The sequence below is a fragment of the Rhamphochromis sp. 'chilingali' genome (assembly GCF_963969265.1).
Source record: "Rhamphochromis sp. 'chilingali' genome assembly, chromosome: 16".
In the NCBI taxonomy this organism is placed as follows: Eukaryota; Metazoa; Chordata; class Actinopteri; order Cichliformes; family Cichlidae; genus Rhamphochromis; species Rhamphochromis sp. 'chilingali'.
In genome coordinates this window covers 11,883,851-11,909,469 of record NC_137943.1, presented here as the reverse complement: position 1 = coordinate 11,909,469, position 25,619 = coordinate 11,883,851, and the positions used below count along the sequence as shown (strand labels likewise).

Genomic DNA, 25,619 nt, shown 5'->3' with positions numbered 1-25,619 from the left:
GATGTGGCCACGGAGAGGGAGGTCTGGGCTTTTCTGCTAAGACTGCTGCCCCGCGACCCAGAAAAGCGAAACAAGATGGATAGATGTTTTAATAGTCTGTCTTTAACCACTCTTTTATGAAAACATTAAATCTGCCCTGTCAACCAATTTCTGCAGTTGAATCCGTAGAAAATGCTGAAGATAACACAGTTAAACTGGCATAAAACAGTACTTTTGCACCAACAAGGTGATTCCCAAAAGAACTATTAGCCAAAAACTCAGCATGGTGTGCAGCGTGTCCTTAACCCCCCCAAAAACTGGACATTGGAGGATAAAAGAAATGGCAAGTTTAAAAAAAACAACCTCCCTGTGACTGATGAACAGTATCTGAAAAGTCATGTGTTTAAGAAACAGTTAAACACCCAGCACAGGCCTGACACAGGACCTGCAACATTAGTTGATCCATCCACTGATTGCCAACAGCAATAATGCTACATAAAAGCCTGACATGACTTTGGGATACTTTACTCTCTGCTGTAGTTTTTTCAGGTCTGCTACTTCTTCTTTTGTTCTCATCTTGTCTGCTTTGCTCATTTTTAAAAAATTTTTTTTTTAAAACACACAATGCACACCTCGAAGAAAACAAAACAGTGTATTGATTTATAGCTACACTATTTTATTAGGTACATAAGCTGTATCATTAAGCCTGTTCATTCCTGTTTTTGGTTGCAATATAACCAGATCTCTTCTGTCAACATGCAAATGTATAAAAAAAGGAGACACGTTTGATAATCTCAGACTCAGTGTGGTCTGAATGCGACACAGCAGGAGCAGCAGGTGTTTGAATTCTCACCAGCATTCGGAGTAGTGACCACAGAAAAAGGGAATCTGGAGCCAGAGCTTCTCGGGAGCGCAGTCCGAGCCACCAGCTGATACACATTCATCGAACGTCTGAAACACAGAACATGAAAAACACCAAGAAAGCAGACGAAAAGATAAGTGTTCCTTCATATTAGACCTTCATATCCCTTAATGCACTGTGAAACAAAAGAAAGACGACAACATTCCGAAGTAGCTTTATGCACAAATATAATCCTGAAGCTACACGGAGCCTTTAAAAGGTACTTTAAGTGGTTATTTTCCACAGTTTAGTCAGAACTTCAATTCTCCAGTAATTTTTTCTTCTAGTTCAAAAGAAAAAACAAAACACACATTTGGGAGAAATGAAAGAGAGGGAATTTTGTTTTAACTGGAATTACCACCTCACAGTGGTATGCTAGTTAAGTAGCTGGTAACAACCCAGTCTGGTGACATTTTATGTCACCACTTCATCGGATTTTCCTGTTAGAGGCATTTGTGTGAAATTTAGCGATAATTAAACTGCGAATTCTCGACTTTGGTGAGGTGACACTGATCTTGACTACTAACTTTTAATGAGCTCATCCTTGAGTCCAAATGAACATTTGTGCCAGATGTAATTAGATTGTTTTTGCTAGCATTCCTGATGTTTTTCCATTTATAACCACGGGATTCAACCACGGACACCCCAAAACCACTCAATGCCTTGATGACTGTCGGCAGCACAGAGGCCTCGAAATGCTGAGCTCTGGAAGATAAACGCTTGGTTTGATCACTCAAGCCAAATATTAAGTGAGATTTCATCCACAGATCCCTGTTATTTAAATGAAAATGAATCCATTCTTTAAATAAAAGAATAAAGCTGTTTTACCTTCTTGTCTCCTTGTTTTCTGCGTCTCAAGCCGGGCCTGTAGTCGTCCCCGAAACGTAAAAAGTAATAATAGGACACCAGCCTTTCAATTGGGTCCCTAATCACATTTATGTAGATGGGCTTCTTCTTCACCCCGAACCTGAGGAGAATTACTCGTTTCAGAAAGCTCACCAGGAATGAAATCAAAATGCATGAAACAGAATTTTTGTTTTTATGCAATTTTGTTTTCTTAAACATTCAAATGGCTACAATTTGCTTTTCACTCTGAGAGTGAACAGCTTTAAGTGACCACAAGGTGGAGTCAGCTGATCAAAGCCACAGCAGGGTGGATTAACTGGTTACAGGGCTGTGGAGAAAAAAAAAAAACAACACTATGTGAAATGAAGGCTTCTTTACTTGGTGAAATCCAGGAAGGAGACGTGTCCGTGGTAGAAAGCCGGCTTCATTTCCCTCCATTCAGTCACATTCTTTACAAACCGCACCTGAACAAACCAAAATCAACATATCACAATAATGACCTCCGTAGCAGACAAAGATGATCAGGTGTAGGAAGATGGAGGAAACGCAGGTCCCCTGACCTGGTCCTGGAGGGACATGACCGGGTTGTTCTTGGTGGTGTTGATGTGCAGGACGTGGTAGTGGTTCTTCCCGCACAGGTCGTAGGCGATGTTGGTGAAGGAAGTGCTGGCTGTCTTGGGCACCCGGTTGTAGATGATGACCACGTCATCCTCGCTGTCGGACAGCGCTGCGGCTGAGTCCCGCTCCCGCAGGCTGTCTTGCGTGTGCCTCTGCTCGATCTCTCGTACCTCGTGTCTGGCGATGGCTCGTTCTGGGGAGACGAACGGAAATTAGAAAAAGGCGAGTTCAAGATGCAGAAGTTAGATTTTTTTTTTTTAAATGAGAGTTGCCTGAAAGGAAAGATTAAAAAAGTCCTTCGGTGAGTTACTGATTACTCAAGCTCCAGGTGAAGCTATTCTCAAGCTGAACTTGACCTTTGACCTCCCTGTGAAGCAGAATAACAGCAGGAACTTTTCCGTGAAAAAGGTCCAGCTCATTTGTTAAACTACTGATCGATTTAAGAGAAAAATAAGAAGACCACATGCTCCAGTTTGATTTCAGAGCATCCCAAATCCTCAAAGCTTTGTGTTTTTTTCTTACTTACAACTATGATCCAACACTCACTGTACTTGATATGCATGCTACAAATATAGTCTTTGATTCAAATCTGATCCACTTACACCTTAAAATATCGTGTTTCCTTGTCAGAAGCGTCAGCGCTGTGTGAGAGACTAAACTGTAACTTCATTAAAAATGGATTTTCATTTCACCATCTGTCGGGAGAGCTTCAAGATCTTTCCCTGCTTCACGCCGAGGATCAAGAGTAATGTCAAACAGGAATATTAGGTAATCATTTTGTGAGCAGCCCATTTCACACTGTGGTACTGCTTCTCTTGTTCGCTAATCAGATTCATCTTTAATATCAGTCCTCTACCTTTACTTTCACTCTCCTCATTTAACTGCAGAGTGGACTGTGTGTTTGCTCATATTTTAGATCAAATAAATGTACCTTCATTTGGACTAGCATGGAGAACAGGCTCAGGGTAATGGCAAATGATTCTTCTGAGAAAGGTGTCACATAAAGGGGAGTGGGAAAGGGAACAGTAAGAGGTGGTTCAGGGTTAGAGGTTGGCAGTTATTTTGTGGCTAACTGGATATTTGCAGGACATCAATGTAGCTTAAATGAGAAGGGTGGAGGGTTTTTTGTGAGGCGTGGGGGGGCTGTTTCCACCTAAACACTGCACGAAGCTGCAGAAAAGCCAGACCCCAGTAGCTCGGTGTGAATAGATTGAACACAAAGAAGGCCTGGCCTTTGTCGTCCTTGGGCTTTTCTTTATCTGAATTCGCCTCAGATTGACGGGTGTTGACAAAGCCTCAGAGTGCTCTGCAGGAAGCATGGAGAGAGAAGAAGGGTGTTTGTACGAGGAGGGGAGGCAGCACAACACTGGAGAACCTAATACCCGTGGGAGCTCCCAGCGGAGCCACTAGGCTCCTAAAAACCTTTCCTAATGCCATGCCTGGCAACTGAGACACAGTTACAGCTTGGACCTGGCCTGGACGTCTTTCCAGGCTGGCATCTGGCACCAAAAGGCCAATTAAGATGTCATCTGCGATTCCGGCAGCCTCCCCTTCATCTGTGTGAATGCGAACATACTCTCAGCCCCTGCTCTTACACCTTCCCGAGCAGCTGTTAATGTTCCACTCATGAAAGCGAGATCTGGTTTCTGACGGTGCCTCGTCGTTTCCGCATGCTCACAACTGGACTGATGGCGTGGAGACGTGCCAGGTGGCTGTAATGGCTGAAGGCTGTCAGCGTGCAGAACAGCTGTAATGGAGATGCTCATTCGCATGTCCGTCCAAAGAGCGCCTTGGCCAACAACAACAGAAATAACAGTTGCTATGTTGAAACTTTCCCAACGTGGGATCAAGTGTCGTTTTTGGATTATTTTTAAAATGGAGTACTGCGACTGCAGAGAGAGAATGGCAAAGACAAAAGAAGAGTTTTACGGGTGTGCAGTGCCAGGTGTCTTAAGGACACACTCTTTATTCTCAAAGGTTTTGACAGAGAGTTGACTCATATGAATGATGGGAACCTTAATATAATGGTTATTCCAAATATTATCTTACATTAGGGCTGTTCGATATAACGATATATATCGGATGACGATATAAAAACGTCTATCGTTTCATTTTACGCTATTGTTTGTTTCGTGGTGTCGCAAAATAAACTGTTTACTGTAATATTTTTTTCATCGTTTTGATGGTCACTGTAGTGGCTATATTAATTTCTTAAAGTTCTCTTTTTCTCTTATATTTAATATAACCACACTACGGACGGACACCGCCTGTTTTTATGCGTTGTGGTTAGCAGCAACGATGGGAAAACCATCTCGTGTCCGCTTGTTTATGTTCCACATAAACCTTTCACAATAAAGCTCAAGATCCTGTTGAGACTTTTCAAAATAAACCGAATCACGTGAAAGAAGTAAAAAAAGAGCCGTCAGGTGCTAAAAAAATAAACCTTAGGCTCAAACGTTAGAACAGGCTTTTCCCCGCAGCACGCCGTGTAATAAATACTCACAAAGAAAACGGCGGGCATTACAACTTATGTCTAAAAATGTCTAGTTTCATGCATCTGTTAAAACACTCGACTCCAGCTACATGACGCGCAGCTGGAAACACTTCCCGCAAGTCGAGCTGCCCGAGATTCACAGAATTCACAGAAAATGTTACATTTTAGTGATTTATATCGTTATCAGGACGATAGAATTCTTATATCGGGATATGAGATTTTGTTCATATCGCACAGCGCTATATTACATCTTAGTTATTTTTCCTATACTTCCCACAATGAGGTCTATATAATTTTGGACAATGACATACTTTTTGTTATTTAAGGGCTGGCAACCACCGACCACAAGGGAAAAAGAAATAATCCCTGACTGGTTGCAAGTGGATGAAAGAGGTAGTCACCGTGAAATTGATGACCCATTGGCAACCACCTGCTTCTAGGGAAAAATGTGCATTCTGCCTCCAGCTGGCAAGTGGTTGCTGGAGGTTGCTGGCAGTTGGTGGTGTAAAAGCTGTCACAAAGAAGTATTCGGTGCTGCGACTATTTGGATCACTAACAGGTTGCTGAGGTCGCCAGGATTTTTTTATGGAAGATGCCGACTTGTCTCCAAACACTTGCAAACTAATTACACGATGGCAGTCAAACTCTGCAAACTTAAAACGTGGACATTTTGAACCTTTTGAAATGTGTCGGTTGCTGTGCAAAGCATAACTTTTATTTTGAAGGTGAATGTTCTCCGTTTCTGGTTCGTGTCACTGAGAGAATCACCTTGTAATTACTTTTAACCTGCAAGGGTTTTTTTTAGACCTGTGTGACCGAGGCCTATATGGACAAAAACAAACAAACAAAATGAAAAAAAGCATAATCACTCTCAAGTTTTATGACAAATATAGACACATGTAATTCCTCAATGGTTAATCTAATATTTTCATTAAACCTGAGAGCTTGCACTTTAGCTCGTGCTCATTATATTTCTGTATTTTCAGTACTGTTTGGAAAATAGCTAAAACAATAAAATAACCTGTTTTGATAGATGGGGTCACATGACTGTTGGGGTTTTCTCTCTGATATTGTAGGGTCTTTGCTTTACAATATAAAGTTCCATAAAACTGGCAATTCATGAATCAAAATTAATTAACCTGTAAATTTGTGTTCGATTTGTGCTATTCTTACTGATTATTCAGAAAACGTTCATCATCTGAACTTAAAAGCAGCTTTAATCCACATATCTACCTCACTTCTCACATGCCAAATATATTATGAATGAAAACGTGTTTCCAGTGCTTACAGCTTAAAGAAAGAAAAAGAAACATCTGAAATATTCAACAGCAACTTTTTCCAGTGCTCCAGTTACTCTAAATAATCCACAGGCCTCATGGTTAAAATACAAACACAAATAAATGGAGGTAACTGTTAAAATGTGTTCCCACAGGCTTCAGCTCTGTCCGCCTCGAACCGCAGACATCAGAGAGAGAAGAGAAAGAAAGAGAAGAGCGTGCAATTTGCTTTGCCGTGGAATAAACACACTAATGGAAGAGTATGTGCAGCTTCAGCTTGCAGGGAAGTCTTTCAGTGTCTTGCTTTTAAAACTGAAGGATAGAATAGTGAGAAAACACCGGGGGCTACCGTGTCCCTAACTACAGTGTCTTGAACTATGTGAAGGGGCTGTGAGCCACTTGTTAAAGACACGGCGTTTTGTGCCAAATTTCCAACAGTTAACAAGGAGGCGAAGGGGACACGGAGAGGGCTTCTTGGGCTTTGTAGTAGACGCCCTATTCATTGCAAGATTGAACACACTTGGCGCAAACCTCCATATCAGAGGGCGCCCCACACACAAACTTAAGCTTAGCGCTCCCTTCTGAGGTCATTTAATTAGAGAACAAAAGCCTGAATTACTATGGCCACACAGCAGGCCTCTTTTCATTCCACATTTCCGTCGATTTCCTCCCCTCAAGCCGACTATGTGGATTAAAAGCTAATTATGAACCGTGACGCCAACACGGGTCTTAAACATTGTGACAACTACAAGCCTATTACTCTGAGCTTCATTCAAAGTCAGAGACAGGAGGAAGACAGAGTGCTGGTAGCTGAACATATTTACTAAAGCAATTTAACGCCGATTAGACCCAGGCATTTGAAATCATCATTCATATTCGCCGCCAGATCTGCAGAATGTGACAGGCCGTCATGTATTATTGCTATCACGTCAGATCTGATGGGATAATAAAAGTGGGGGAGAGAAGATGATCCGTTCTCCAAGCAGCTCATAAATTTACCGTCGCTCCGTTACGCCAGTTGGAGCTCTCTGCCTCTTCCCCTGAGAAGTTTAGCCCCTCGAACCGAAGCCTTGAGCTAGGTGGGTAATAGAGATCGGCTATCAGCGGCAGACTGAGGTCTATGGGCTTGTATGGTTCTGCTTGGATGCCGCTGGATTGCAAAATCAATGAAGGATGACAGGCAGGAGATCTAGGTTGCTGCTGTATATATAAAAAAATTGAGTTAGTCTACTGCTGCTGTTTCTCCTCGTCCCCCTCTATATAGACTTGGATGCATGCTACTGTTTTGCAGTGCCAGGTTTCCAGGGGGACAGTTATGTCACCACTGCAGCACTCACGAACATTTGGATAAATTGTGCACTTCTGAATTTCTAATATAATTCAGCCTTTGGACACATTTAGCAGAGGGTGGATTATCAGAGGAAAAAGGAGTAAAGTCAGACCGACAGGGAGAGATTCAGGGATGACCAAACGGAGCAGAACCTGCATTGGCACTGTTAGTTAAGCGATGACAAGGAAAATGAAACATGCTGTGAGAGGAATCTGTTGGTGCAGCTTTTCAGCGCTGCTGGCAGCCGCAGAGAACCGAACACAGAGACAGATAAACAAGGCCGCTTGCACTAAGTGGCTGTGAAGGTGTTGGGTGCATTCAAACGAGATCAGAATGACAGACAGGAACAGAGACGTGCAAAACCCACGCACACTGCAGCGCATTATAAAAAAAAGGAGAAAAAAAAAAAGCAACCTTCCTTTAAACTTTAAAACCACACATGAAAACTTTTATTTAATTGCACATTACTTCAGTGGGAAAGAAACCAAAACAAAAACAGAGAAGTCTCCAGCAGACTGAAGTGCTAAGGAAATGGGGGTAATTGCTAACGCCGTGGAACTTTTTCTCCGCTAGATTTGACACATAAGTGCAACATTGACGCTCAAAGAAAGGTTTCATTCACTCGTCGCTTCTCCGCAGTAGCGTACAGCTGGGGGAGACAGAAGGAGGCGGGGGCTTTGTGGAGAAGGAGGGAGGCCAGGACGAACCAGGTCTGAGATGGAGACAGACAAAAATGTGGCCAAAGAATCTGCTCACTGTTTATTATGAGGCAGAGCTGGAGTAGCAGGGATGCCACCAGCCTTTGGTCTCCTCAGCATTATTAGATAAAAGAACCGATATTATCCCAATGAGCTGGTGGAGCCCAACTAGAGGTAAAAGAAAAACGACTTGGATTTCCATTTTCCATGTGGCCAGATACATGATTTTATTTCTGATTGCTAAGATGTATCTGCTGGCTGACAACCTGTCAGTGGTGTGTGAACAGAATAATGAAGGCACTATAATAAATTAACAAGTAGCTTTTATGAGACAGAGCACTAACAGAGTTTCCCAAAGTGTGGGGAGCAGAGCCATTGCAGGGGCATGAAAATAAAAAAAAATGTTTACAAATATTCTTGTAAAACAAAGCGGGGCCTAGCAAAAAGAAGTTTGGGAACCACTGGATTAGCTAATTGTGATTGCAAACTGGCAAAAACTGCAGTTCCTCGACTGGCCACATGAGGAACTGCATGGGACCGACTTGAAGCGAGTCGGTCCCTGCAGAAACTAAAATGTTTACATCCTTGAGCAAATAACGGGTTTGCTCTTCAACTCTTACTTTTCCATTACAATTTATATAAGAGGAGTGCTCTAAGTGACAGCTAGGTGTAATTTATGTGTTAGCACTAATTAGCAGCTACAGCAGTGTGAAAAACTAAGTACACCTTTACTACTTCCATAGAAATTAAGGCGATAAATTGCAGATCTGTTCTTTTAATCCAGTGCACTTGATTAAGTGTGAGCATCTCTATAAAAGCAGGCGTGGAGCATTCAGGAGGGTTAAGAAAACACCATAATCTTCCGAGGTGTGAACATCCCAGCAAATTTAGACCATGCAATGTTCAGAGAAACTAAAAAAATGAAGACCTAGATTTCAGACTCTACAGGTCTGTTAACATGTTACAAATTAAAATTCACGACAGTACGATTAGAAGAAAAAAAAATGACTGAACTAATTTAAAGTTTGTTTGGAAAGATTTCCAGGAATAGCCTTTTCCCTCTTACAAAGTATCATCTGACCAAACCTGAAGACTTCTGGAACGATGTCCTCTGTAGTCATATCTAGAGTCAAATCTCAATCATCTGTGTGACAGCTAAAGCTTGGCACAAACTGGCTCATACGACAGGACAATTAAGCCATGCACAGCAACAAATCAACAACAGAAAATCAAGCTGCTGCAAAGGTCCGGTGAAAGTCTAGACCTTAACTGAAATGCTGTGGTGCAAACCTCAATGAACTGAAGCAACGTTATAAAGACGAGTAGGGCGAAACAAGAGTCGCACAGTAAACGGTAACTTTAAATTTTTGTTGCAGAAATTGTATTTAGTCCAAGCTTAAAACTTGCTAAAGCAGCAGCTTGCTAATGGCAGAACATTAACCACAGGATAGCTGCATGGTAGCTAATCTATACATCTACAGTCCCAGTATGAGCGATGATTTACTGGTATGTGTTTAGCCAGGAGAATTCAAGTCAACATTTGAGGGGATGTCAGTGACAGCAGCAGCACAGAAACACACAAAAATTTATTGTCTACAAGAAGATGTAATGAGCCTCTGTTTGGTCTGTTGTCTAGATTGATCGTAAAAGGAGGGGAAGTTTGATTAAGAATGCTTTAAATGATGGCGAACAATGCATCAAAGTCAGATTTTAATATAAGTAACAGGAAGGCTCCACTATTTCAAACCAGCCAGGGAGGTGACGTGTGAAAATAAAACGTCTGGCTACACTGCAGATCCTAATAAATAACAAGTTTCACAGTGACGCGATATTTCCCGCCCAGGACCTGGCACTGCTGCTTTGCGAGGCTCTATAAATGCTCACCAAAGAGAGTTTCTCTGTTTAATTGTTTGTTCTGCTTTTACTAGAAGGTGCAGAGACGCACTGTTAAGGTCAGATTTCCACCTATAACGACCCGAGGGCGATGGAAGCGCCCTCTCTGCTGCTTCTGCGTCGGCTCTGGAATTGAATTAATCAAAAACAGTCCACGTAAAGGTCACGTATCCTCCTGTAAAGCTTCAAAACGACATTTTTTCCCCGCTTCCCAACAAAAGTAGCTGAAAACAAGGGTATCTCTGTCATGAAAATACCCACAATGCATCCCTCAGATGGGGAGACGACAACAAAACGCACCCTTGTCAGCGCAGACAGTGGTTAGGTGGTATGGGTCTCGAGTCCACAATTACTCCATTGAATGTCATTTAGGAGGAAGACGTTCAGACTACAAACTACAAAAGTGCCCTTTTTTTGGCAGAAAATGCTTTGAAAGTGTCGGCTTTAACTGGGGAGTTGAAATACAGATGATGATGATGATGAAGAAGCAGGATCAAATTCAAATAGTACACCGAGTCAGCCCCAAACACATGCGGGCCATTTTTATCTTCTAGTCTAAATGCGAAACATGTCTCCACACTAATGATAACAATCCAGGATAGATGGAGGTGATAATCATCATGGTTCAACCTGCCATTTCCCACCCTAATATGTCTTTGGCGCGATCGAAGCCAGTAGTGCTGTCTGACAGGTGAGCCAATAATGTCTGGGAAAAACCGAAAGAGTAAAGGCGGCCACGTTCTGTCTGCTTCATCAGAAAACAACCAGTCAGATGAGATTATGGAGCAATTTACACAGATGGCAGATCCCATCATTCCCCTGCCTTGTTAAGTAAAGGCGGGTCTGACAGGTTGCAAAGGAGTGGGGTGGCACAGATTGTCAGTGACTAAGCAGTGGGAATTAGCCAACATTTTCAGAGGCAGCTGCGCTTCAAAGGGAAGGAGAATAATATGTGGGTAACTCGTGTGTTGTCGAGAGGATGAGCCAGTAAATGCATTTGCTAAAAGGAGAAAAAAAAACCCACGGCAGGAAGGTCTCTGTCACTGCTAAATGCTTCCTCCACTCAAAGGCTCACAAACGCTGCAGTCAAATCTGTGCAGAAACCTGAAGCGGCTGAATGCATATAGATTTGCAGTCTTCCTCAGAGCAGTTGTATCTTGATATAACAACGATGTTTGTATAACAGTGCAGATCTGGTTGCAAGCACAACTCAGATATCCTGTGTTGACTGTGCTTCTGCGCCTCTTCGCCCCGTAACACGTAATTAATAATGCATGTATGGGAGTCCGGGGAAAACTCCACACTCTATTAGATGGAGCTGACAACAGCTATTCATAGGTTTAATAATGATAAGTGGGTGGGACAGGTGAACATTTATGTTTGTCTTCTTCTTTCATCTCTTCACGTAAAGCATCTGCAGGCCAAGGATGAAGAACCGAGTTCACCATCAGGAGATCAGGTCCCACTCCGCTCTTCAGCTGCAGGTCTAAACTCAGGATTTTCAGTCAGCATTGAGTCTCTGTTTTCTATTTCCAGTTTGAAGTCTATAAACCTCACCGTGTTGGATCGATATGAAACTTTCCGCTGTGTGTAAGGTCGTCCGAGGATATAAATACACATGGCTTCTCAAGATGCTGATAAAATAATCCTGCCCATTTTTCGGGTCTGTCAGAGTTTGGATTGCTCAATAAAATCTTTCGCTCGACAAAACCATAAGCCAGATGGCAGAAACTCGCAATGGACATAAAAGAATAAAAAGTCATTGATCCTTTTGATCAACGTCACCAATTCTTATACAATGTACACATCTGAAAACATCTTTCCAAAGAAAACGTCTTTCCCCAGGTGTAAAAGCATAAAAATGGATTTTCAGGTTAGCAGATGTGCAAACATTCTGATTTTAATGATGTTTTTGTGTAAAGACTGCAAATGAGGTGAGCTGAAAGAAGCCAGGCTTTCTTTGTGTTGACTGGCTTGACAAAACCTAAAAACCTAGTCGGAGAGAATGAGGATCACGACGATGGTTATTAGCTTTCTCCGTTAACTCGGGCTTTCTGCTTCAGTCTCCGTGCTTCAGGCTGCATAAGAAGGAACCATTTGAAGCTCTTCTTCTTCACAAAACAGATCAATTGAGTGCTGACTACTCCAATCAGAGACCTTACCAGGGGAATGGGTGATCGAGATCTATGCAGAATATTACAGTGTAACAGTAAAATGCAACACTGGTGCTGCAAAAAAGGTGAAAGAGAGTAATGCTGCAGATTAGTCCTGAATTCATGAACATTGCAAGCTCAACCAGTTAGATAAATATAAATTCTTGAGTTAATTAATTCATTTATTTTTACTGCTAGGCGCTGTAGTTTATTTCTAGCTCTGAAACTTTTATCTGTATGCATGCAAATGTTAAATGTCACTCAGTGTGTTCAGATATGACTAATAAAGAAGATGTAAAAAAAAAAACCAAAAAAAAAACCAAAAAAACCCCCAAACAATAAGAACTGTTGCTTTAGTTTGTCACCAGATCAAAGTAAAATTAAGTTTACTGATTAATAATTACCCTACAAAGATAACTTATAAATTTGGAAATCAAAGCTGTAGATCAGGTCAAAACATTAAAACAAAAATCATTTAAGTATTTTCTGCATCTCCAGCTGAATGACTGCGAATCCTCTGATAAAGCAAACCACAGTTTGCACTGCAGTAACTTCAGTCAGCGGTACCAATAACATCAACAAGTGGTCTATATAAACTGGAATTCCTCAGCAGAGAACGTATATCACACTTGATGCACACTGAGAGTCAATTTTAAACTCAGACTCTGAACGTAGCCTGAACCTATATGTTACCATGACGATCTAACTCCTTTAGCGACTCAGACTTTAAGCTAACGCGCTAATGCCCACCCCTGTAACCCGCTACCCATTTCTGCTAGTTACAACTAGTGCAACACCTGTGTCCTTGGTTAAACCGTCTATGGCCGTGATGCATTGTGGGTAAACTAGGTGAAAATCAACAGTGTGGAAATTAGAGTATCTGAGATGGCCACATGAGGCCAGCTCCAAAAGAAAGTCAATCCTCACAGAGCACCAAAATTACCCAACATCACAGCAGGAATAAACATGTTTACAGTCGGGTACAATAATGGTTTTGGTTTCTCTGAGTCGTTTTCTCATTTGTGCAAATCTGTAGGTTCTGTGGGTGGGACTGGGATATTTAACTCCCCAGTCTGAACTGGACAAACGCTTAAAATTTACATCACCATGGACACAGCAAAGTGTAGTCAGTGAACTGGACCTTTCAGCAGCATTTGCGATGTTGGCGTCTTCTGGACCGTTTTTACTTAAATCAGATATCAAATAAAATAAGAAGGTTAATTATGCTGACAGGTCGTCCAAGAAGTCTGTGCTCAGTTTTCAGCGAGAGTAAGCAGCTGAGCCAGCACTTCACCCTGTCATTCATGCAAAAGTCAAAAATGAAACTAGACTGTAAAATGGGAGCTTCCCAACCAACGAGACCAGCTTCCTTCTAAAACCTATGATGCAGAATTCATATAAAAGAAATAAACAGCTTTAGGTCTGCTAGGGTTACTCTTGGTTCAGCCTCTCAGGCCACTTGGATGCATTTATAGTCTGATTTACTGATTAAAAAAGGAACAACACACTAGGGCAGAGTGTTAAAATCCCTTTAATGCTGTTTTCAGTGAGGGTTTCACAGGGCTGCATTCCTATTTTATTTAGGCCGCATTAGAATACCAGTTTAATGATGGTATTTGAGAGCAAAATGCAAAAATATGTAAATGGAACCCGAATGAATTAACAAGCGACTGTGGGTGGCATCCGTAATAAGTGTAAACGTTAATATAGCATCAGGCTTTTGAAGCTCGTGCACATTTTAACCATGTTGTTCACGATTTGAGGCAGCTGTGGTGGCTGGTGGTGTAAAAGCACTGAGTGCTCAGTGAGGGTAGACGAGGGCTGTATAAACAGTAATCCATTTAATTTACATTTTTAAAAACAGTGCAAGGGGAAGGGATTGTCACGTGGGAGCCCCGTGACCTCTGAAGAGGCAACAGGCTGTTGGTTGTTTGGTCACAACAGTCACTTTCCCACACCGTGCTTGTAATCAGCACAGATTAAAGGTTAAACCCTTTTTATTTATTTGCTTACGTGTTGCTGTCAAGGTTACGCGCAGCTCTGAAGAGAGAGAGGAATATCAAAGTTTTAACTTTTGCTGCTTGAAAGCCTTGAAGAGCAACTCTTGAAGGTATTTTTCTGAACTGAGCGGTTTCTGCGTCGAGAACAAAATGACTGGGTCAGTGAGGTGGCCTCTGTGCAGCTATCATCAAACTGCATCTTTATTGATATACACTTAGGTGTCAAAACACGCCATGGAGGCTGCAAATGAGGTCGTAAAATGATGTCTTTATGGAGGGAAACGGTTAACATTTGGCAGCACGGTGGCTCAGTGGTGCAGGCCCTTCATGTCCTTCATGTTCTCGCGTCTCCTCAAGACTGTACTCTAACCTTTAAACAACCCTTCGAACTACTCCATACCCAGCTGGACTCCTTTTACCCAAGTAAGTCAGCTAAGATGCTGCAAGTGTGGCATGAAGGAGATTTGGGAGTTGTTTGGGGGAAGTGTTGAAATGCCTAGTAATGTCTACACTAAAGAAGCTGCACTGATCTGCTCCTGTAAATAAATTTAAAAAAAAAGAAAAAAGAAGGGGGAATGAAAGGACACTTGACCTGCACAACAGGCCCTTTATTACTCGATCCAGGCAATGCTCACATGTAGCATTGAATCAATCGTGTCAAGCCGGCATCCAGTCTGTTTGATAAGGTCACAATTAGCAGGAATCGAATCCGGTGCACTGCTTTAGCACATTAGTATTGGTCAGGAGGAGCAGGGCGCACAGAGACACTACGCTAACGAGAAAAAACAAAAATGCTCGATCAATCAATCTGGTGCGTGGCGTTCACTGCCTGAGCAGACGTTGATGAAAAACAGAAAGGGACGCAGACACACGAATCTACTTATCCTCCGAGTGTCGGACCTGTGCGTCCAGCAGCCCAGATACTTCATTAGTAAGTGTTGCGCACGCACAAACACACATCTCAACCCAGGTGTTTGTACTTATTTGTATTCTGCCTAAAAAAACCCAACCAACCAAAACTTTCTAGCTGAATGTCAGGCGCTCCATCACTGACAGGAAGAAGGGGAAAAGTGCAAAAAAAAAGGGAAATAAAGAAATGGATGAGAAGAAGCCTGATTGGAAACCGCGTGGTGGCATGAAATTAGCAGCTCTTCCCCGAGGACGCGCGGTGCTGGACATGTCACAGGTGAACGCGCTGAACGGCTTTGAGCCCACTCTGCGACAATTAGAAGCAAAGATGAACCGGAGGCTGAGGAAGAACAAGGGCAGCGCTGCTCAGCCTTTCTTCCTCCTACATCCCTCTGTGCTCTGATGAAATTGGTTGTAAAAATGCTGCAGGCTTGCTTTCTTCATTCCCCCCCCCCCCCGCTCCGTAGAGGCTTACGATTTCCACCAGCCATGGCTTTAAATATTTTTGTGTGACAATGAAAATTAAATCATCTCTTGCGTTTCACCCCCCTCCACCTCACTTCCTCTTCCTTTGATGGCGCCTTATTTTCCAAATCCGGCAGCAGATATTCTCATTTCATGCGCTCGTCCAGTGGGGTTCGTAAAACACAAGAGGGATTTGAATATCACAAAAGGGGCTCAGCGAGCAAATGAAGAAGTTGTTTACAAGTATTGATCCAGAAAGAGCTGGATGAGAGCAGTGCCATTATAAGTCATTATCACGGCGGGGTTTTATTAGCCCCTTGCTGTTTCTCCTGTCAGGAGGAGGAGAAAAATGAAGCCCCGCTAAAGGAGAAGCAAGGAAACTGACACCTGCTGTCACGTGTTTACAACCACAGGCTCCGTTGTCTGTCAGAAGCGCACAGGATTAACTAAGTACGCCTCCGGTTTTTACGCCTCCGGTGTAAATTTGTTCATGTAGCATTTAATATCATTAAAAAAAAATAATAATAAAAAAAAAAAAAAAAGTAGAGCGACGAGTAAAGGCCAGATTATTTCTGAGATCAGCAGGAGGAAAAGTCACATTAGTACATGTTAGCATGTTAGGGATGTCAGCGTAATTACAGGTGAACAGAAAAAGTTAATGGAAAAGGAGGCAAAGCTCCAAGAAAAATCTCAATATTTCCATGTTGTAAATGTAGTGGGACAAACCTATTCATTGAGATTAAAGTGACAAAGGGGAAAATTGTATATAAACAGATTTTAAAGACAGAGGTACCAGCGAATGTAAACAATGTAGATGTATTTTATTTTATTGAGGAGCTGCAACAGAGTGAAGCCAGGCTGCTTCTGACTAACAAGAATCTGTGTTTATATTTCGGAAAAGTCCCAAAACATGACGTCATCTCAATCGGCATATCCATTAGAGCCCGACTGATTTATTAGTGAACCAATATTATCGACCGATATTAGCTAACTATGTTCATCAAAGAAGAAACCCAAGAAACACCCTTCAGGCATGTTATGGGTGTTGATGTTGCAAAGTTTGGCCACCAGAGGGCACCTTTCCGCTCCAAGCCTGAGTTAATTAATTAAAATCATGCGATAATGATCTAAGGCAGCGGTCCCCAACCCCCGGGCCTCGGACCGGTACCGGTCCGTGAGTCGTTTGGTACCAGGCCACGAGAGTTGAGGCTCAGGTGTGAAATGTATAGTTTTTCAGGGTTTTTATCGGTTGTCAGCGTTATTTTGTTATCCTTTTTATCGTTTACTCGGTTGTCCTGGGTCTTTTCAATAAATCTTCTTTTTTTCGGTACCGGTACTACTTTTATTTTGTATTTATCCGCGACACCTTAAAGGCCGTTCTGTGAAAATATTGTCGGGCATAAACCGGTCTGTGGTGAAAAAAGGTTGGGCACCGCTGATCTAAGGTATGTGTGTACGACTCCTATGTTAATCAATCTGGATGAAACTTTCTTTGTTAACTGCCTCGGTTTTAGGATGAACAATATCTATAACTATAACCGGATACTTACTAATTATATCAGCAAATATCATTATTGTCATGATCCGGAGTCTGCGACTCCGTGTTTGTTTAGTTTATTAGTATTCTGTGGTTTTGGTTACCTTGGGTGTTTATACTCTTCTGTTTCATGGTTCATGTTCCTATGTTCTGTGTCCCCCAGTCTGTGTTAAGTTGGTGTGTTATGTCATTGCGTGTATGTGTTTCCTGTTTTATTGTGAAGGTCTGCGTCTTATGTGAGTGTTTCAGTTTGTCTCCCTACTCTCGTCACGTGATCACTCCCAGCTGTGTTCCCACCTGTATGTAATCTCCCTGTGTTCTCTGAGTGTATTTAAGTTGTGTCTTCTGTCATAGTAATTGCTGGTTCGTCTGTGTTGTTTCCCCTCGGTCTCCCTGCGTCTTCCCGTATGTATTTCTCCGGACCTCCCTGCATCCTCGTTTCTGGTTTGTCTTATTAGTTTACCCAGTTTAGGTTTCCAGTTTCATGTTTTGTCGCCACCGTTGTTTGTACTTACCCACCTCTGTGAATAAACACTCACCTGCACCAGAGCTGCCGCCTTTTGGTCCCTTTCTACAATTCCACACGGCTTGCCCCGGCAATCCGTGACAGTTATTGGTCTTAAAAGTGCCATATCAGTCAGATAAGGTGACTATGAGCTAAAGTACCAACTATTTTCTTGACACTGTCTGATTTACTTACTTAATAAAATAAAAACTGTTTATTTCAAGCTTTTTTTTGTCAAATCATGATTTTTCTTTTACTAAATTTATACATTTCACCTTAAATGGCCTTAAACACGTCGTTATACATCATCTCTCTGAGTCAGTGTTCACTTCCATTTTAATTAAATAATATCTCAGCAGCTGTCAGTCACACCTCCCGTCGTCAAAATGAGCTTGGCCGATATAACATAACCGGCAGGCTTTCCGCGTCGCGTGATGTTCAAAGCCAATTTTATCACGTTGAGTGAGCTGACACCTTCCCCCGGCAGTGACGCCGGAAAATATGAAGACAGTGAGGAGGGAAGAGCCTGAGAGGAGGTAGGAAGGGAGTACTGGGGACGGGCCAGCCGAGCGGTAGTAGAGTGGGTTGCTCTTCTAGAACAGCTTCCAATTACATCCAGGGTGTGAAACCGTCCATAACACCCCGATTAGCCTGTCTGTCATCCTGCTCCGGCAGCAAAGGCAGAGCCGGCTCCGGTTGCTGCTGCGTGCTCCACTTTGCAGGAACACATTTCCTGTCGCACAAAGTGCACGCCAGGGGCCATAAATCCTCGGCCTCAATCAGAGCCTGCTTCTAACAATACAGCAAAGAGCCCAGTATGACCATTAATACACTCTGCCTCCCAGTCTCCCATAACAAATCCATCCCTGACACCTATGCCCATCCCTTCAGCGGGCTCCTCTCCATTAGCTGCTCAAATGGCACGTATCAGAGAGTGACTGAGCTGGCAGGTCCGGGCAATAGGCGCTACCGGCTGCTTGGTAGCAGATGCCAAGGTGCAGAGTGAAAGGAAATGACTTATGCACCCTCCCCCCTTTAAACTAAAAACAGAGATGCAGGGTGTCAGGGAGAGTTCAAAGGGAATCTCAGCGGCATAGCCAAAGAAAAGACGAGAAGAGATGAAGGGAAGCTGGAACTGACACGTTCAAGGAGGTTCAGGTTTAAACGGGTCTAGTTGAGCGCTGCCAACGCGTCACCAATTAACTTTAGAAAGGAAGCCACTGTTTGGTGTCGAGTGATTCACAGACACCGGCTGACATCCTCTTGACAAATGTGTAGGAGTAAAGGGAGACATAAAAAGAGTGACATTCAAACACAACTGCAGCTCGATCTCCAACATAAGCAGCAGGAGGAGGAGACAGCGGCAGGCCGGCTCAGAAAGCGATCAGGCCGTCTAATTAAAGTCTGCGAGGGCGTGCGTGAGGACAGGGTAGCGGTGCCTGACCGATGTCCTTCCAAGAGCAAATTCCTGACCACGTCCCCCTGTTCCCCGAGCGCTGGAGTGTGAGGGTGGGCTGTGAGTGCCCGGCATAACAATCAAAGTCAAATTCAAACGCGGGCCCCGCAGCGATGGGCTGCGGCAACAAATGAATGCTTAAACGTCTCACGTCAGCTCTGCAAACACGCCGACAATGAGCGCGAGGCTTCCTTTCTCTGCATTCAACAGCTTCTCTCTTCAGAGCTCATCACAGAGCCGCTTGTGTCTGGAACTGAATATCACCACGCAACAGATGGAAATTGAATTCCTTTAATCAGGGTGAGTAACGGCCAGTAAAAAAAAGAAAAAAGCGATGATGCCGATGGGGGGAGGAAAAAAAAGAAAAGAAGAAAGTCTTTGAGCATGTGCCCTGCTGGGAGACACGCAACCCTCACATGGCCTGCAGGGCAGAGAGCTGAAGAGGTCTTTTTGTTTTTTCTCCAGTTAGAAGGGCCACGAGGTGACACCCTAATAAGAAATGTGTCTGTTTCCACAGCCCTCACTATCTAACCCTAGAATGAAACTGCGACATATAGCTGCGCGGCCACGGCTCGGTTCTGATTGATCTAAAAACCTTTAAAACAGGCACAGAAGCTGCTGAAAAGCCGAGCCTCTCCACGAGGAAAATACGTTTAGCGTGGCTTCAATTTATAAAAGCAAGGTAGCAAGGACAGGCACAAATAATGATGCACTCAGCTATGTAATGAACATGCTTTCAGGCAGAAAAGATGGGAGAAGAAGAAAGTGTTCCTGAAAGTGAAAGGCACCGCTATCCATTCATCAAGACATTTCCAACAAAATAAGGAGGCACTCACAGTTTTGACAAATAAAAATTATTCAGCTGTGTCACGAACCCCAGCAACGATTTACACTTACATCTTTGTCACCATCAGTCATTTTTAGCACGGGATTCTCTCTGGTTTAAGGTGATTTAAAAAAAAACTCCAAAAAAACATGTCGTTTGGCTTTTAACCACCTCATTACATTTTGTCAACTTCTGGAGAAGATCCAGTCCCTGCTGAATCAAACTGGGCGCTTGTCTCCTGTTAGGGAAACATTACTCCTGATTTTCAGTCTCAAACCTGAGAACAAAGCAGAGTGATATTCTTCAAGGTCAGGCGTGAACTGAGAGGAAATTAATGACAACTCTGACGGGGCGAGAGAAGCCTTGGATGCTTCTCTGTTTGGCTCTTTATTACAGAAACTTTATTTTCCATCCATCCCTGCACATCCCGTCTGCGTTACCGTCAACCCGCTCGGCAGCCGAGCCGGTGAGAAGCCGGAGAGAGGAATCCTGTCAGAATTATGGATCGGGGCCCACAGCGGGACACGCAGTTGCACCACAGCGTGTTTCTGATGCAGGAAGCTCCTCTAAGTGAAACCTTGGGATGAAGATTAGCTTGGAAACAAATCACAGCTTGTCCGCCCTGCGGGTGGTGTCTAATGGGAGAAATGATTCAACCTGGATGCTGCGTAATTCGATCCCATGCTGTGAGGCGCACGTTTCCGTTACTCAATCCCACAAAAATTTCACAGTGAACAAGTAATAGCGTGACACGGCATGATCACATAGATCTTCATCTTTTCAAACCCCTATCCCCATTTTCAGTTACATTTAGACCCCACCTTCTTTTTTCATTGTTGCACAGATGCATCTGTAACAGGCGTACCTGGTATTGTAACCGGCCCCCTGGCTGTCTGTCAGCACATGAAGGCATCAGTCACAACTATTTGGCTATGCAGCACATAATTCAGAGCTCCGTTATACAGACGTCCACCGAGTCCAGTCATCCATCAGACTGCTTTTTGCCAAGTCAACAGATTCTCATGGTGGTGGGCGGTGAGGGAAAAGGCCTCTCAGGTTGTGTTTCAGCTTTCGCTGTGTGTGTGTGTGTTTGGGTTTTCGCTGGGTGTAAAGTATAGCTCTTTACGGCAGCAGTAAACTATGTCACAGACCAATATAGCCATCTATTCCTGCAGGACTCCTGATTGTTCCAACATGGGAAATCTCAGCTTTGTTCAATTAAGATTAAGCCTCCGCTAAGGAGGTCGTGGTTTTTGGTTTGCGTACATGCAAGTCATTCTGCCTGTATACACGATAGCTCCTAAACTTTTGAACAAATTGCATGAAATCTTTGTAGGGGTGTAGAGTGAGCTTATGTTCACAGTCCATTACAAGTTAGCTTAAATTCAACAAGGTATACAAGGTCAACTTATTGATTTATTGGTTAAAAATTGGCAACAAGCATTATAGCTTAGACACTATGATTGAAGAAGTGTGGTGTGTGCTGTCCATATATGGAAAGTACCATATATCATGCCGCATTTGACCTCTGACCTCCCTTTAAGGTCAACAGATATAGTTGAAGGTCAAATTGATTAAAAAGTCCTATAGGAGTATAAAAAAAAAGAGCAAATAACAAAACCCTACACATTGCTTTAGTTTTTAACTACACTAAAAACATCTTGGAGCACAAAGAAAACAAAATGAATATATAAAATAGAACACCATTACCTTAAAAGTAAATACTGCACAGGGAGACTCCGTTGCCTTGGCGGATGTTAGCACCCTCTGAGTGCTTCTTGTTTATAACCTGGCCAGAACGCCTTCCAACATCAACTGATCTGATAATATCTAACTATTAATCAGCTGCCCTAAAGGTGGACCTATTACGCCTGCCTTTTTTCCCCCCAGACACATAAATACTGCTGCGGTGCTAAACATGTTTAAACACCGAGGTCAGTATATGTGAAAGTAATCCCAGTAAGCCAAAAGCTCAGGCTTCAGAGAGTTTTTATCCTACTCTTTGATCTATATGATGTCAAGGAGAAGACATATCCCTATTATGGTTATCACAGCTCTGGCTGTGATCACAGAAGCTCCACCCACCAGCAAACCTGTTTATGAAGGGCAGCCAATCAGAGGAAAGTTTTCTCAAAGAGGATCTATACAGTTTGTTTCAGACACCAGAAGAGTCTCTTCCACTTACTAGAGCACCTACTCCACTTGGTTTCGTTCTTTTTCCATTATAATTGAGTACCACCAAATGTGCGTGACGCCACATTTTCTACTCAGCTTGCTTGGAACCCCGGCCGAGCAGCTAGTAAAAAAGTACCCGTTACCAGGTACTATCACCTAATGGAAAACCCTAAACACTGAGTCGAGTCGAGCCGACTACATACTAATGGAAAGGGGCTTTAAGAGGCTCCAACACGATTCAATATCAGGTAAATAAGGATTATTTTGAACTGTGAATCATGCAAAGCTACTCTAGTAGAGTCCAGGGTATAAACATAAAATGAAGTAAGTACTTTGATATGCAGGATTTGAGCTGTCAGCATCTAATTAGATTTTTTTTAATCCAAGCAGATTGTTGTGGTCTGCAGCAGATGTCATATAATCTCATTAATAAAGTGAATTCCAAAAAAGTCCCCTAACACACACGTTTCCAAAGACAAATGATATAAATATGAAACTACAATATTTTTTATTTTACACCTTCAGCCTGCCAAGCTAAGGTAGTGCTGATAAAGCTACTTTCAGCTGCTGTTAGTCACCGGGAGTCACCTCCGGGAGATTTGTGTCTCTCCTGGGACTGAACCAGGCATCTCACTCATTAGACAAATGCGTAAACCTCTACACTATAGAAGCACTTAGGTTAGGCTGGTTATGACCAGAAAAAACAACAAAGAAAAATACTGACAGCTTTGACTATCAACAAGGCTGAACTAACATCCTTCCCAGGGTAACAGCTGCATGACGTTCTCTCTCAGAGGACTGTGTTTAAATTCTAAGGTCAGCCTGGGCTGACAAATGGTAAACGTCCTGCTTCTTACATAGCACGTTTCTACTCTGTGTGAGCACTTCTTAAACAACATCACTCATTTACCCACTCACACACTGGAAGAGCCAGAGATCGAACCACCAGCCGTCGGATAAATAGATCACCTCCTCTAGTCCGTAACACAAAGGAGACGTGACCACAGAGCACATGCCATACAACACGTGACCGGAATACACACACAATGATCAGTATATTACTCAGTTTCACAAAGCAAAGGCGACACACTCAAATGATGGTTCTCTGCCCAGAAATCGAAGCAGAAAATATTCAGGTGGCTTCATAAGTCGATCCACTCATCGGTAAACCTGCTGCTCACTAGTGGAATTGGAGCTGACTTCGAAAAACCCACAGATGTTCGAACTGCTGTCACGCAAGTGTTAAAAAAAACAAACAAAAAAACAAAAAAAAACAACTCTCATTTGAGAAGCTGAAATGGAATTTTTGCCTGAAAATACGTTTTCATTTTTAATTTACAACCCTTAAGTGGGGATTTGCTGGTAACCCACAGCTCTGGGATGTTACACGGGCCATATTTTACCTTCTGAACAACTGACTGATGAAGGTTGCAGTTGTGGGACAGGGTCCCTTGTCGTGGGCTAGATTTTCTAAAAAACAGCTCAGAGGAGGTGAGGGAGTCTTGCTCCCTCTCAGACCACTTAAACTTAAAAATAGTGAAAAGTTATTACAGGTTCCTTTGTGTAATGATGCCAAAGAGATTTTTCCTTCACCAGTTTTAACTGTAAGCCGTGCCTGAGCCAGCCCACGCGCCATCAGGACCCCCAAACTGCCTCGCCTGGATTGAATTCATTCCTGCTATCACCTCTGCCACAGAATTACACCTGTGCTTTTCCCTGCTGCCACATGTCAAAAGGTCCCCCGGCTGCCTTCCCTTCAAATAGATGTGGTGTGAACCCCTGAGGTACGCTGGCTGCACTCTCACAGTGTCTGCACGGCTTTAAAAAAAAATCCCCAAAGTGGAAGCACCAGAGAGATAATCCTCCAATGTCCCAGATCTTTACTGGGACTGAGCCCCTGGTGGGAGCCAGCGAGGGGAATTGAAGGCAGCGCCGGCCACGTTTCAATCAGAGGAAAGAGTTTGGTGATGGGGGCATGAGAGGATTTGCAGCAGTGCGGTGTCCCCCATGAATACAAAATATTACTAAGAAGTACTTTAAGCAAAGAGCTGCTTTCTGCCCTGTGAACACTGGGATATATTCCTCACTCACCGCCCTGGCCTTACAGTCTGCGTCCAGCACCATTAAGACCCAGGCACAGTTTACGGTCACATCTTTCTAAATTAGCTGATCATTCCTCTGACAGAGAGCTGGGGGATTTACACATATAAGTCATTTCGCAGGGAGAAGAAATCTCTGATTATCTGTGTGTGATTTTAAAAAAAAAAAAAAAAAAAAAGAGGAATCTTGGATCTCTACCTGGACTTCTGAAAACTCTGAAGGTCAATTTTCATCACTTGCATCAACTCTAACAATGGAAAGGCCAAATCATAAGCACAGAGAATACCTGTCAGGTTAACCTCCAATGAAAACAATACTGTGTAAACACCATTATGCATCAAGTCAGGGACAAAAAGCGCCCCAGTCTTCTGTCTCACACTGGACTGCATAAAATGAGATGAGAGGTTGACTCAATTTGCATGCACTGCTTTTACTGCACATACTCAAATTCGTTCAATATTTTTGCCTCACAGTCATGCAAAGTTCAGCAGGACAGCTCCCAGATACGAAAACATGTCCTTACTGTGAACCTTTGTCTGGACCATGTGAAGCATATGTGCTGGAAGCTCTGATTGACCCAAATGCAAAACAATGGTGATGCCCACATCTATACAGGGACCTCACTCTCACACACAAGCCTGCAGTGGTCCCTGACAGGACGGGATCAGAGGCTCAGAGGGCCCCGTAAACTTACCGAGCTTTCCCCGGGACTCCTCCAGCTTCTGGATCTGGTTCTCCAGGAAGAACATGGCCACTGCGAACGCCAGCAGCGCCAGAAGCTGCAACTTGGGCGGCATCATGACTCTGAGCAGCCCCATCAAATCATCCAGAGAGAGATGATGGTCAGTCCATGCTCAGAGGAAGAGGAGGAGACACCGAAAACACACACACACAGCAGCGACGATGGTGGTTACAAAGCGGCTGAGAGTGTGTGCATGGCCCTCTCTCTCTCTCAATCTCTCCCCCTCCGTGTGTGTGGATATCTCCCAGCGTTCAGATCCTGTGGTTACCTCAAACGCGACGTGTTCAAACTCGGCTTGGTTATTTCATTCTGTTAAATCTCGGCAGAGCGGGAGGAGGGGTCGTAGAGCCTTAGAGATTTCTCCAGAGTACGTATTTGTCCCTCCGGGATTTGTTCGCGATGGTACCAGCCGCTGTCGTCTGCGTCCCCCACACAGAGGTGTCCCGTCCCATCCAGTGTGTTCACAGCCGCACCACGGACACACTGTTACTACCACTCAGGCCATTGGGTGTATTAACAGTCCACCACACAGCTGAGATCTCCCATTCGTCGACTCTCTCTGCCTTTTCCTCTCGGATTGGACCGTTTTCCGTTGTGGGACCCAGAATTGGACACCAGGGGTCGCACTTCCACTAGCAACCATGAAATGACCGAGGTGAGGAAGAATTTCTTTAGGCTGGCTTGGTTTATGCCAAAATACAAAAAAGCATAAAAT

The 25,619-nt window shown here is 43.4% G+C and overlaps 1 protein-coding gene across 1 annotated transcript in view; it reads right to left on the bottom strand.

The window, feature by feature from the left end:
* Window positions 1-25,458, bottom strand: part of hs2st1a (heparan sulfate 2-O-sulfotransferase 1a) — a 36,586-nt gene extending 11,128 nt beyond the window's left edge. Inside the window, exons 1-5 of the mRNA XM_080907367.1 lie at window positions 24,857-25,458; window positions 2,287-2,537; window positions 2,105-2,190; window positions 1,709-1,847; window positions 833-930 (exon numbers count right to left, since the gene is read on the bottom strand). Coding sequence (XP_080763493.1) covers window positions 833-930; window positions 1,709-1,847; window positions 2,105-2,190; window positions 2,287-2,537; window positions 24,857-24,980 — 698 coding nt within the window. The 5' untranslated portion in view covers window positions 24,981-25,458. The remainder of the gene's footprint in view (window positions 1-832; window positions 931-1,708; window positions 1,848-2,104; window positions 2,191-2,286; window positions 2,538-24,856) is intronic.
* Window positions 25,459-25,619: the final 161 nt, after the last annotated feature.